At 39.1% G+C, this 13,616-nt stretch overlaps 1 protein-coding gene across 2 annotated transcripts in view; it reads left to right on the top strand.

Moving 5' to 3' along the window:
* The window catches only part of EML4 (EMAP like 4), a 401,715-nt gene that overhangs the window by 39,513 nt on the left and 348,586 nt on the right, over positions 1–13,616 (top strand). The window contains exon 2 of one of the 2 annotated variants that reach the window (XM_053712326.1): positions 8,359–8,526. In XM_053712326.1, the coding sequence (XP_053568301.1) occupies positions 8,359–8,526 (168 nt within the window). Of the gene's footprint in view, positions 1–8,355; positions 8,527–13,616 lie in introns of both variants that reach the window. The other variant, XM_053712325.1, reaches the window with a different exon arrangement.

The raw sequence follows: 13,616 nt of genomic DNA, 5'->3' as shown, positions 1-13,616 counted from the left end.
CGAGGGGAGAGTTATGCCGACTAACTCGCCTCACGTGTCAGTACCTGCATCTCCCGCTCGGGAGGTGCGTGATATTGTAGCGCCGAGTACATCTGGGCGGCCATTACAAATCACATTACAGGATATGGCTACTGTTATGACTGAAGTTTTGGCTAAATTACCAGAACTAAGAGGTAAGCGTGATCACTCTGGGGTGAGAACAGAGTGCGCTGATAATATTAGGGCCATGTCAGACACTGCGTCACAATTTGCAGAACATGAGGACGGAGAGCTTCATTCTGCGGGTGACGGTTCTGATCCAAACAAACTGGATTCAGATATTTCAAATTTTAAATTTAATCTGGATAACCTCAGTGTATTACTAGGGGAGGTGTTAGCGGCTCTGAATGATTGTAACACAGTTGCAATACCAGAGAAAATGTGTAGGTTGGATAAATATTTTGCGGTACCGGCGAGTACTGACGTTTTTCCTATACCTAAGAGACTTACTGAAATTGTTACTAAGGAGTGGGATAGACCCGGTGTGCCGTTCTCACCCCCTCCGATATTTAGAAAGATGTTTCCAATAGACGCCACCACACGGGACTTATGGCAAACGGTCCCTAAGGTGGAGGGAGCAGTTTCTACTTTAGCTAAGCGTACCAATATCCCGGTGGAGGATAGCTGTGCCTTTTCAGATCCAATGGATAAAAAGTTAGAGGGTTACCTTAAGAAAATGTTTGTTCAACAAGGTTTTATATTGCAACCTCTTGCATGCATTGCGCCTGTCACGGCTGCAGCAGCATTTTGGTTTGAGTCTCTGGAAGAGACACTTGAATCAGCTCCATTAGATGAGATTACACACAAGCTTAAAGCCCTTAAGTTAGCCAACTCATTTATTTCAGATGCCGTAGTACATTTAACTAAACTTACTGCTAAGAATTCCGGATTCGCCATTCAGGCACGCAGAGCACTGTGGCTAAAATCCTGGTCAGCTGACGTTACTTCTAAATCTAAATTGCTTAATATACCTTTCAAAGGGCAGACCTTATTCGGGCCCGGGTTGAAAGAAATTATCGCTGACATTACAGGAGGTAAAGGCCATGCCCTGCCTCAAGACAGAGCCAAACCTAAGGCTAGACAGTCTAATTTTCGTTCCTTTCGTAATTTCAAAGCAGGAGCAGCATCAACTTCCTCTGCACCAAAACAGGAAGGAGCTGTTGCTCGCTACAGACAAGGCTGGAGACCTAACCAGTCCTGGAACAAGGGCAAGCAGGCCAGGAAACCTGCTGCTGCCCCTAAGACAGCATGAATCGAGGGCCCCCGATCCGGGAACGGATCTAGTGGGGGGCAGACTTTCTCTCTTCGCCCAGGCTTGGGCAAGAGATGTCCAGGATCCCTGGGCGTTAGAGATCATATCTCAGGGATACCTTCTAGACTTCAAATTCTCTCCCCCAAGAGGGAGATTTCATCTGTCAAGGTTGTCAACAAACCAAATAAAGAAAGAGGCGTTTCTACGCTGCGTACAAGATCTTTTATTAATGGGAGTGATCCATCCGGTTCCGCGGTCGGAACAAGGACAAGGGTTTTACTCAAATCTGTTTGTGGTTCCCAAAAAAGAGGGAACTTTCAGGCCAATCTTGGATTTAAAGATCCTAAACAAATTCCTAAGAGTTCCATCGTTCAAAATGGAAACTATTCGGACAATTTTACCCATGATCCAAAAGGGTCAGTACATGACCACAGTGGATTTAAAGGATTCTTACCTTCACATACCGATTCACAAAGATCATTACCGGTATCTAAGGTTTGCCTTTCTAGACAGGCATTACCAGTTTGTAGCTCTTCCATTCGGATTGGCTACGGCTCCGAGAATCTTCACAAAGGTTCTGGGTGCTCTTCTGGCGGTACTAAGACCGCGAGGAATTGCGGTAGCTCCGTACCTAGACGACATTCTGATACAAGCTTCAAGCTTTCAAACTGCCAAGTCTCATACAGAGTTAGTACTGGCATTTCTAAGGTCGCATGGATGGAAGGTGAACGAAAAGAAGAGTTCTCTCTTTCCACTCACAAGAGTTCCCTTCTTGGGGACTCTTATAGATTCTGTAGAAATGAAGATTTACCGGACAGAAGACAGGTTAACAAAGCTTCAAAATGCATGCCGTGTCCTTCATTCCATTCAACACCCGTCAGTAGCTCAATGCATGGAGGTGATCGGCTTAATGGTAGCAGCAATGGACATAGTACCCTTTGCACGCCTACATCTCAGACCGCTGCAATTGTGCATGCTAAGTCAGTGGAATGGGGATTACTCAGACTTGTCCCCTACTCTGAATCTGGATCAAGAGACCAGAAATTCTCTTCTATGGTGGCTTTCTCGGCCACATCTGTCCAGGGGGATGCCATTCAGCAGGCCGGACTGGACAATTGTAACAACAGACGCCAGCCTACTAGGTTGGGGCGCTGTCTGGAATTCTCTGAAGGCTCAGGGACAATGGAATCAGGAGGAGAGTCTCCTACCAATAAACATTCTGGAATTGAGAGCAGTTCTCAATGCCCTTCTGGCTTGGCCCCAGTTAACAACTCGGGGGTTCATCAGGTTTCAGTCGGACAACATCACGACTGTAGCTTACATCAACCATCAGGGAGGGACAAGAAGCTCCCTAGCAATGATGGAAGTATCAAAGATAATTCGCTGGGCAGAGTCTCACTCTTGCCACCTGTCAGCAATCCACATCCCGGGAGTGGAGAACTGGGAGGCGGATTTCTTAAGTCGTCAGACTTTTCATCCGGGGGAGTGGGAACTTCATCCGGAGGTCTTTGCCCAAATACTTCGACGTTGGTGCAAATCAGAGATAGATCTCATGGCGTCTCGACAGAACGCCAAGCTTCCTCGTTACGGGTCCAGATCCAGGGATCCGGGAGCGGTTCTGATAGATGCTTTGACAGCACCTTGGACCTTCGGGATGGCTTATGTGTTTCCACCCTTCCCGATGCTTCCTCGATTGATTGCCAGAATCAAACAGGAGAGAGCATCAGTGATTCTAATAGCGCCTGCATGGCCACGCAGGACTTGGTATGCAGATCTAGTGGACATGTCATCCTGTCCACCTTGGTCGCTACCTCTGAAACAGGACCTTCTGATCCAGGGTCCCTTCAAACATCAAAATCTAATTTCTCTGAAGCTGACTGCTTGGAAATTGAACGCTTGATTTTATCAAAACGTGTTTTTTCTGAGTCAGTTATTGATACCTTAATACAGGCTAGGAAGCCTGTTACCAGAAAGATTTACCATAAGATATGGCGCAAATACTTATATTGGTGCGAATCCAAGAGTTACTCATGGAGTAAGGTTAGGATTCCGAGGATATTGTCTTTTCTACAAGAAGGTTTAGAAAAGGGTTTATCCGCTAGTTCCTTAAAGGGACCGATTTCAGCTCTGTCCATTCTTTTACACAAACGTCTGTCAGAAGTTCCGGACGTTCAAGCTTTTTGTCAGGCTTTAGCTAGGATCAAGCCTGTGTTTAAAACTGTTGCTCCACCATGGAGTTTGAACTTAGTTCTTAATGTTTTACAGGGGGTTCCGTTTGAACCCCTTCATTCCATTGATATCAAGTTGTTATCTTGGAAAGTTCTGTTTTTAATGGCGATTTCCTCGGCTCGAAGAGTCTCTGAGTTATCTGCCTTACATTGTGATTCTCCTTATCTGATTTTTCATTCAGACAAGGTAGTTCTGCGTACTAAACCTGGGTTCCTACCTAAGGTGGTCACTAACAGGAATATCAATCAAGAGATTGTGGTTCCATCTTTGTGTCCTAATCCTTCTTCGAAAAAGGAACGTCTGCTACACAATCTAGATGTAGTCCGTGCCCTGAAATTTTATCTACAGGCAACTAAGGATTTTCGACAAACGTCTTCCCTGTTTGTCGTTTATTCTGGTCAGAGGAGAGGTCATAAAGCTTCGGCTACCTCTCACTCCTTTTGGCTTCATAGCATAATACGGTTAGCCTATGAGACTGCTGGACAGCAGCCTCCTGAAAGAATTACAGCACATTCTACTAGAGCTGTGGCTTCCACTTGGGCCTTTAAGAATGAGGCTTCTGTTGAACAGATTTGCAAGGCTGCAACTTGGTCTTCTCTTCATACTTTTTCCAAATTTTCCAAATTTTACACTTTTGCTTCTTTGGAGGCTGTTTTTGGGAGAAAGGTTCTTCAGGCAGTGGTTCCTTCCGTATAAAGAGCCTGCCTGTCCCTCCCGTCATCCGTGTACTTTAGCTTTGGTATTGGTATCCCATAAGTAATGGCTGATCCGTGGACTGGATACACTTAACAAGAGAAAACATAATTTATGCTTACCTGATAAATTTATTTCTCTTGTAGTGTATCCAGTCCACGGCCCGCCCTGTCACTTTAAGGCAGGTAATTTTTCCATTAAACTACAGTCACCACTGCACCCTATGGTTTTCCTTTCTCTGCATGTTTTCGGTCGAATGACTGGTAATGGCAGTTAGGGGAGGAGCTATATAGCAGCTCTGCTGGGTGAATCCTCTTGCACTTCCTGTTGGGGAGGAGTTAATATCCCATAAGTAATGGATGATCCGTGGACTGGATACACTACAAGAGAAATACATTTATCAGGTAAGCATAAATTATGTTTTTTTTAACGTGCTAAATTGATTTTTGCTTTACATGCATGATATAATTTGTCCCTTTAATTGGTTTGCTTTTTTTCCCAAAGTAAGTACTGTTTGTAGGATACATTTATAAAAAAAGATGATATGATGCTACATAATATATCTAACTAATATAAAAAAACTTGCAATAGGCTTTCAGTATTTATTTGGCCCCCATTTCATATAATTTAACTTTGATAATTAGGGGTTTCCAATTCTGAAAATTGAAACTGAAGACTTTACAAGTCTAACCCTGCTTCATATCTGTCCCTAATTGGATTCAGCAGAGGTGATAATGTAAACAATGCACATTTTGCTAGAAGAAAGACAGTTGTAAGCTTTGTCTACTTTAGTAACAAGCTGAGATTGGCTCCTTTTTAACAAGTTGTGGGGGGAGTTTGGCTATTGAAAAACAAGTTCAGCAAACAAGGTGTTCATTTGACCAGAATGTTCCGCCACTAATTTATTGCAAAATTGCACAAAAATGTTTCTGTAAGATATAGAAATTTACAAATTACATGTTAAATATAAACATTCTTAAATTAATAACATAATTGTACTATGAAAGTAGAACTAACAAAATAAGCATTCTACAGTGGATACAAAAGCACTAACACAGAAATTCTTCTGTTGTATTTACTTTACTGAGACAGCTGATTTCTATTTTTCTGTTTTTTTTAATTTATATTTATTTGTATTATTTTAAATACAACATGTTGGTTGCAAGTATTTGCTTCTATCTTGTTGCATTCTAGTTTAACTGCAAATCTTTTTGTTTGATTAGAAGCAATTTTTTGCTATTTGTACAAAAATACTTTGTATTATTACTTTAGTGCCAAGGTGGATAAAAATAAATGATTTATAAAAAATAAATAAAAATATATATATATTTTTTAATTTTTAAATCTGATTTTTAATATATATATTCAAATTTAAATACAATTTTTTTTTTTTTTTTAAATAAAATGATTTCTGAGGAAAAATCTATCTAAACATATTTTTCTATTTAAGATATATTATAATCTAAAGGTTATTCATCCTGAAATAAGGATTCATTTTAATTATTTAACATGAGCCTGTATATTCATGCCTGTAATGTTTAATTTAATTCTATTACCATTCACAATGTCATGCTTTCCAGAGGTCTCTGTCAGATTATTTTGGACATTTTTTCGAAGTTGAAAATATTATCACTTATTCTCGGTTTTGTATTTCTGAAAACTGTGAATTTGTGTCTGCAGAAATAACACGCCGCCTCTTCTTCACAACAAAAAATGTTCTAAAACAGAGTTGAGAAATAAAGAGGCATAAACCCAAATTCTTTCTTTTATGATTCAGATAGAGCATACAATTGTAAACAACTTTCTAGTTTACTTCTATTATCATATTTGTTCATTCTCATGGCACCTTTTGTTGAAGGGGCAGCAATACAATAGTGGTAGCTAACTGAGCACATTGGGTGAGCCAATAACAAGAGGTATATATGTGCAGCCACCAATCAGCAGCTAGCTCCCAGCAGTGCAGGAAAGCTTTTCAACAAAAGATAACAAAAGAATAAAGCAAATTAAATGATAGAACATGCCGTGTTAAACAACTTTCCAATGTCCTCCTATCTAAATCATGAAAGTTTAATTTTGACTTTACTGTCCCTTTAAAGTGAATGCAAACTTTAATGAATGAGAGTGCGGTTTTTAAAAAATACTAATAAAACTATTGCTTACCTTTTTCTTTAAGAAACCCAGACCGGCCATCCTCCGCCCGCTTCTCATGCTGTACTTGGCGTATTGATGACTAAACCGGCTTCCTCCAATCGTTGCGTGGCCTCACGAGCTGGACTCCTCAGGTTGCACACCATGATTGGAGGAAGCCGGTTTCATTAATGCTGTGCTAAGTACAGAGGAGCTGCGTTTTAATGAATGAAAGTGCCCCTGTTTTTAATAATAATTTTAAAAAACGGACACTTATTCATTCATTCAAATTTACATTCTCTTTAATTCCATTGTTTTACAAAGCTATGTACAATAATCCCAGACTAAGTTTCTAAAAGCTCAAGGAATAGAAGATTGTTTGGAGTGGAATACATCTGCACAAGGACCTAAGTGTGAGGAGTAAAAAATGAAAGTGAAGCAAATAATGTTAATGTTTTTAATACTTTTTAAATTGATATTATTAAGGTAATGATTTGTTTTTCTCCTTCCAACAAACTACAGCTGAAAGGTTGATCATATATGAATGATTAACCTATTAATCTGGATATATTTTTATAATGATTTATGCATTTCTAATGGTATGATACTAAATCAGTAATTTACTAATTTGACTGGAAAAATAATCTGAAAATGTATTATGCTAAAAAGTAAACCTTTTATTTAGAAAGCCATGATTTAAATAGAGACTTACTAATTAGTGATTTAAAATGTGATTAAAATAGATTTGTTTTAAATGAAATCCACCCTTTTTAGTGCTGTTACTGTGCATGCTCCGATGACAATTATCATAACTGTTTCATGCACTCAAAGGATGTGCAGTCAAGGAAGAAGAGAACATGTGACCTACCAAGTATGGTTTGCATTAGAAGTTATCCCTAAAGTAATTATAACTTTTAACTAGAGGTATTTTGTGAATAGATGAATAATCCAAAATATCTCTTTGCATATTTGAAATGCACTACTGTTTATTAAACAAAATATAGCTCAAAATAGTGTTGGTCTCTTGCAGAGGACAATTATATTATATTGTTGTTTAATGCATTTTAGCATGGTAATAATAATGTTATCTACAAACAAAGAATTACCACAATTTCAAAGTTAAAGGGATGTAAAAGTGCAAACAGAAAATGTTCTAAGACATTACAGGATTTTATTATTGCACTACTTCTTACATAGAACAATGTATTAACCCCTGCATATTTTAAAGTCTGCTCCAGAGCAGCAATGCAGCACTTGGAGCTAGCTGATCCCATCCTGTGAGCTAATGACAAGAGGACAACTATCTCCCAGTAGTGCATTACTGCAGAGGATATGTACATATGCTTTTTTTTAATTTATTTTTTATAAAGGATACCAGGAGGACAAAGTTAATTTGATAATGGAAGTAAATTTCAGTTTGTCAAAGGGATAGTAAACAGTTAATACATGCACAACATAGTGATGTATTCAAAGCAAAGATTCACCTAAGAATAATATGTAGATGTATGTTTTACAATGTTCTAAATAGCTTCAATAGAGTATTCTATTCTCTATAAAGTAATGGGCACCTCCAGGTTTGAACTAGTTTTCTATTTATCTCTGCTGCCTGCTTAGCACAATAAGGGAAAGTTATAAATCAGACAATACAATAGAGCTTGTGTAAACAAGGCCGGTTGGAAACCCTGTTGATAAACTTATGTTCCACACAGGCTTGTTTGAATAGACTCTCTTGCCTTTTCTATATATCTGTCCCTAGTTGTTCTCAGTAGTAGAGTGAGATAACTGTAAAACTTAAGTTAAAAAATGGCGGTGCCCATTACATTATAGAACCATTTTTTACTACACACAATTAAATATTTTTTATTACAATCTTATACTGTTTAATATCTCATGGCATGCTTTATCTGAATGAAGAAGTTTATTTTAATTTTACATTGTCGGACTTTAATTTTGCTTACATTTTTCAGTTTGAATTGTGCTGATTTTGTTTATTTTATTTTAATTTATTTTCACAGCAGTGCAGAGAAAAAGAAAGACAAACCCCAAGGAGTGAAAGAAAAAGAGGAGTCAAATGCTAATGATCCAAATCCATTAAATCAGGCATCTCCTTCTCCCCAACCTTCCCCACAGCCTCTCCAAACACACAGGCAAAATCAGGAAAGCAGAAACCCTGCATCAGCAAAAAGGTTTTTATATTGCTGATAATACAAATGACAAGAGTTGTAATGATACACTTGTTTATATTTCACTTACCTTAAACTTCTTCTCTTGCAATCACTTTACATTTTTAACCTGCAAATTGGGGGTGAACAGGTTAAAATGTCTCCTTAGTTGTCAAGATAAGTTAACATGTTGTGAAAGGATCATAATTAAAATATAAATAATACACTTTCTGAACATGCTTATCTCCATTTTCAGCCCCACAAAACCAGCCTCACTCCAGATTACTTTTTAATAATTCATATAGATTTATATTAAATGATGTTCATTCCAGAACACAAGATGATACAGTGAACGGGCTAAATAAAGAAAACAAATATGTTTCTTAAATTCAAAAACAAAATAGTTGGGCTGACAAAACCATTATATTTCAAATACCTGAAAATGGACATTTTGTGAATGTTATTGAGTGCAGGTCATCATTTTGACAGTAGATGAATAGTGTGGTAAGTGTGAGGGATTTTTTTATCTCACAGATTTAGTTAGTAAGCCAGTATTTATTATCTCCAGGCCTCAAGTACCCCTAACAGGCCAGATTTATTTCTTAAGACACGGAGAGTCTAAGGAATCGGCAATTACTGTTGGAAATATCACTCCTGCCCAGCAGGAGGAGGCAAAGAGCACCAGAACAAAGCTGTTGTATCACTTCCCTTCCCACAACCCCCAGCCATTCTCTTTGCCGTCAGTGCAAGGAGGAGGTGAAGTTTAGGTGTCTGTTTAAGATTTCTTCTATCAAGATTTTTTTATTTTGGAAGCCTGAACAGGCTTGCTTTGATCTTCCCTGACAATCTGGGTCTAGCTGTACTCCATGTTAGTCTCTTCAGTAGGGCTGTGGTAGCTTTTAAGCAGTTGGGAACTTGTGGGGTGGATCTCACTGCATTTTCCTGACAAGATTGCTGCCCTGCAAGAGAACACCAGAGTAGGCTTACTCTGTTCCTTCTTCTTATCCACAGGTCTCTGTGAGGAGTGGCTTCCTCTCATGCCAGGTGATCTGTCTCCCTGTCAGACAGGCAAGGGTGCAAGTAAGTGCCATTTTTATTTCCTAAAGTGGAGAAAAAAGCTTGGCACTCAGAAGTTAATAGTCTGCACCTTTAAATGGGACCTTTTATTCCTGGGAGTCAGGATACTACAAGGTATACCTCACTTTACAGCGCTTCACTTTACAGCGATTCGCTAATACAGCGCTTTGTGGAGCTGAAGTTCAACCTCCAAGGATTTTGAAACAGTGCTATAATCATCGTGAGATTGCGAGAAAAGTGAATGGCACCATTTTGTTATGCTTAGTTTACTCTGTTTATAGCATTGCAGTGCAATCTGTGTCTCAGTGCTATAGTCTGGCAAAATTTACTACAGTAATTGTCACAATTTTACAGGTACAGTATTTATTGAATACTAATTGAATACTTGCTGTGCTAGTGTTAAACTAAACATAGCACTATTGCACCCCTAATATATGTTAGTTCAAACATGTTTTCAGGATTTTAAACACTGAAAAGAAAGCTAAAACTGCCTTGTTTCACTTTAAGGCGGTTTTCACTTTACAGCGGGGCTCCGGTCCCTAACCCGCTGTATGAGCGGGGTATACCTGTAGTAGACAGGATAGCAGGGCACTGTGTGAATACAGGACGTCCTAGTGGTTAATTATGCCTGATGGAGAAAGGGCTTTATTGTTGGCTCAGGACAAAGGTTTATACAGCCGCTGTGTTTTTAACTTTATTGGAGGTTAGACTGCCTCTATTGCAGTCGTTTAGATTTTGGGCCGTTTTTTTTTTTATCAGGACCTTGTGGTCCGTATCGGGGCCGGCTGTGAAGTCACAGGGGTCGGACTCCTTTCTCCTGAAGCAGCACACGCTTTTCCTTGGCGCCTTTCCCTCAGAGTAACGGCTTCCGTGTTCCTCTCCTGTTTAAAGCCCCACTTGTTGTGAAGTCGCTCAGTGGCAGTAGGAACAGGTAGGCACCACAGCTTACTGCTGTGGTGTAGAGGGGCCAGAGAGGTTTTATATATATATATATATATATATATATATATATATATATATATATATATATATATATATATATATATATATATATATATATATATATATATATATATATAGTTTATTGGGGTACAATTTTAATAAGTTATTTCTTCATTATACATAATTCTTTGGGACTGTTTTACTTTTTTGCAAGAGCCTTAAAGAGACAGTAACGTTTTTTAATTAAAAAATAAAACTTTTTTTTTTTTCTGGAAAATACTTTGTGTGTTTTTTTTCTGCAAGATTGCCTTAGAGCGTATGTATTGTTTTTTAGGTTGCCATGACGATGGGCGGCCGTCACGTTTATCATTCACTATATATGTACACTTGCTTTGCACAATATTATTTAGCTTAATGGCACTATTAATATATAATACATCACATAATTTTGTTTGATTGTGGATTTATTGTTTTGAAGCCGAGTAATTACGGGCTAAAACTTGACAACCGGAAGTGCTGTGGCGCACAGCTTCCGGCACGTAGCACTATTGGAACGCAATATGCGGTCCAACACCGATAGTTTGGCGCCAGTGAATGTAATTGTTTGGAGTGGTTTGGAGTGAGTATGTCACTATTTAAAGGTTGGTTTGATTATATTTTAACTATGCTGATGAAGGAGGCAAGACCTCCGAAAACGTTACAGAAATAAAAGTAACTTGTTCGTGAAAGTCCTGAGAGTGCATTTTTTTCTGGCTACATATTCTATATTCTTTGCAAAGTTGCACCCAGGCATTTTTCCTCTGTGGGCGAGATCTGGTGTTTTGGAGATATATATATATATATATATATATATATATATATATATATATATATATATATATATATATATATATATATATATATATATATATAGTTTATTGGGGTACAATTTTAATAAGTTATTTCTTCATTATACATAATTCTTTGGGACTGTTTTACTTTTTTGCAAGAGCCTTAAAGAGACAGTAACGTTTTTTTAATTAAAAAAATTTTTTTTCTGGAAAATACTTTGTGTGTTTTTTTGCTGCAAGATTGCCTTAGAGCGTATGCCTTTTAAAGAGAGCAAACTTTGCTTGAATGCCCAAGTTGAACCCCCTTTACCTTTTTGTAGTTCTTGCATTGAAAGAACTTTAATGTTCAAAGACAGACTGTTTGATTCTGAGCCACCATTCCCTCAAGTGGATGCTGTCCAGGCAATGCCACAGCCTCTTCCACAAGTGTCCCAAACTGTATTATCGTCACATGCAGTGCCCTGCGTTTCCTCTCAATCTCCTGATGGAGTGTATTTGAAGACCGAAATTGCGGCCCAGGTATCCTCGGCGGTATCTGAGGCGCTAGCGGCCATCCCCATACTGCAGGGGAAACGTAAGAGGAATATTTTAGAATCGGATAGTAAGGTATCATATCCGGTTCAGGCTAACCAGGTTGCTCTTTCCCATAAGTCGGAAGAGGAGGATACCTCGGTAGCCTCTGAGGGTAAAATCTCAGATTCAGATAGTAGAATTCCTTCTTCTGATGTTGAAGTAGTTTCCTTCAGATTAAAGCTTGAACACATTTGTGTTTTGCTAAAGGAGGTTTTAGTTACTTTGGACGACTCTGATATGCCTATCATTGTCAACCCTAAGAAGTCTAGCGAATTAAATAAATATTTTGATGGGGAGGTGTTTCCAGTACCAGACTGTGCTACAGAGATTATTGCCCGGGAATGGGAGAGACCAGGAATTCCTTTTTCCTCCTCTGTAGTTTTTAGGAAAATGTTGCCGGTGGCCGATTCCATAAAGGAGTCGTGGCAGACGGTTCCCAAAGTGGAAGGGACGATTTCCACACTGGCTAAGAGAACTGCTATTCCTATTGAGGATAGTTGCTCTTTCAAGGACCATATGGATAAGAAAAGAAGCTGGAGGCCTTCTTAAAGAAGATGTATATTCATCAGGGGTTACAATAGCAACCAGTGGTGTGTTTTGCCATGGTAACAAGTGCGGCAGCTTATTGGTTTGATGCCTTGTCAGAGTCCCTTCAAGCTGAGACTCCTTTGGAGGAGATTCAGGATAGTATACAGGCTTTTAAGTTAGCCAATTCCTTTATCATGGACGCTTCTTTGCAGGTCATTAAGCTGGGAGCCAAAATATCTGGCTTTACAATCTTAGCGAGTAGAGCGCTATGGCTTAAAGCTTGGTCAGCAGATGTTTACAAGGGAAAGACCTTGTTTGGGCCAGCATTAGCAGACATTTCCAATATCATGGGTGGTAAAGGATCTTTTCTGCCTCAAGACAAGAAGAATAAATTGTCAGAGTAATTTTCGTTCCTTTCGCAACTTCAGAGGTAAGCCTTCCCCCGCCTCTACCAAGCAGGATCATTTCAAGCGTTCTTGGAAGTCCAGTCAGTCTTTGGAACAAAAGGAAGCAATCTAAAACCTGCAGCTGATTCTAAGTCAGCATGAATTGTCTGCCCCTGATCCGGGACTGGATCAAGTGGGGGGTAGACTCTCTCAGTTCTCGCAAGCTTAGGAACTATATGTCCCAGACCCTTGGGCAGTGGACATAGTTTCCCAGGGTTACAAGTTAGAAGTCAAAACTTTTCCTTCCAGGGGCAGGTTCCACCTCTCAAGATTATCTGTAGACCAGATAAAAAAGAGAGGCGTTCTTGAAATGTGTACAGGATCTTTCCCTCTTGGGAGTGATAGTTCCAGTCCCAATACAGGAACAGGTTATTGGGTTTTACTTCAACCTTTTTGTGGTTCCCAAAAAAGGGGGAACTTTCAGACCCATTCTATATTTAAAGTCACTCAACAAATTTCTCAGAGTGCCGTCCTTCAAGATGGAGACTATCCGTTCCATTCTTCCTTTGGTTCAGGAGGGTCAATTCATGACAACCATGGACCTGAAGGATGCGTACCTACACGTTCCCATTCACAGGGATCATCACAAATTTCTGAGATTTGCCTATCTGGACAAACACTTTAAATTTGTAGAGCTTCCATTTGGCCTCACCACAGCTCCCAGAATTTTCTCAAAGGTCCTGGGATCTCTATTGGCAGTAATTCGGTCCTGGGAAAT

Source organism: Bombina bombina, chromosome 4, assembly GCF_027579735.1.
Source record: "Bombina bombina isolate aBomBom1 chromosome 4, aBomBom1.pri, whole genome shotgun sequence".
Classification (NCBI taxonomy): domain Eukaryota; kingdom Metazoa; phylum Chordata; class Amphibia; order Anura; family Bombinatoridae; genus Bombina; species Bombina bombina.
The sequence above is the reverse complement of the archived record's forward strand: the minus strand, read 5'-3'. Positions and strand labels throughout refer to the sequence as shown.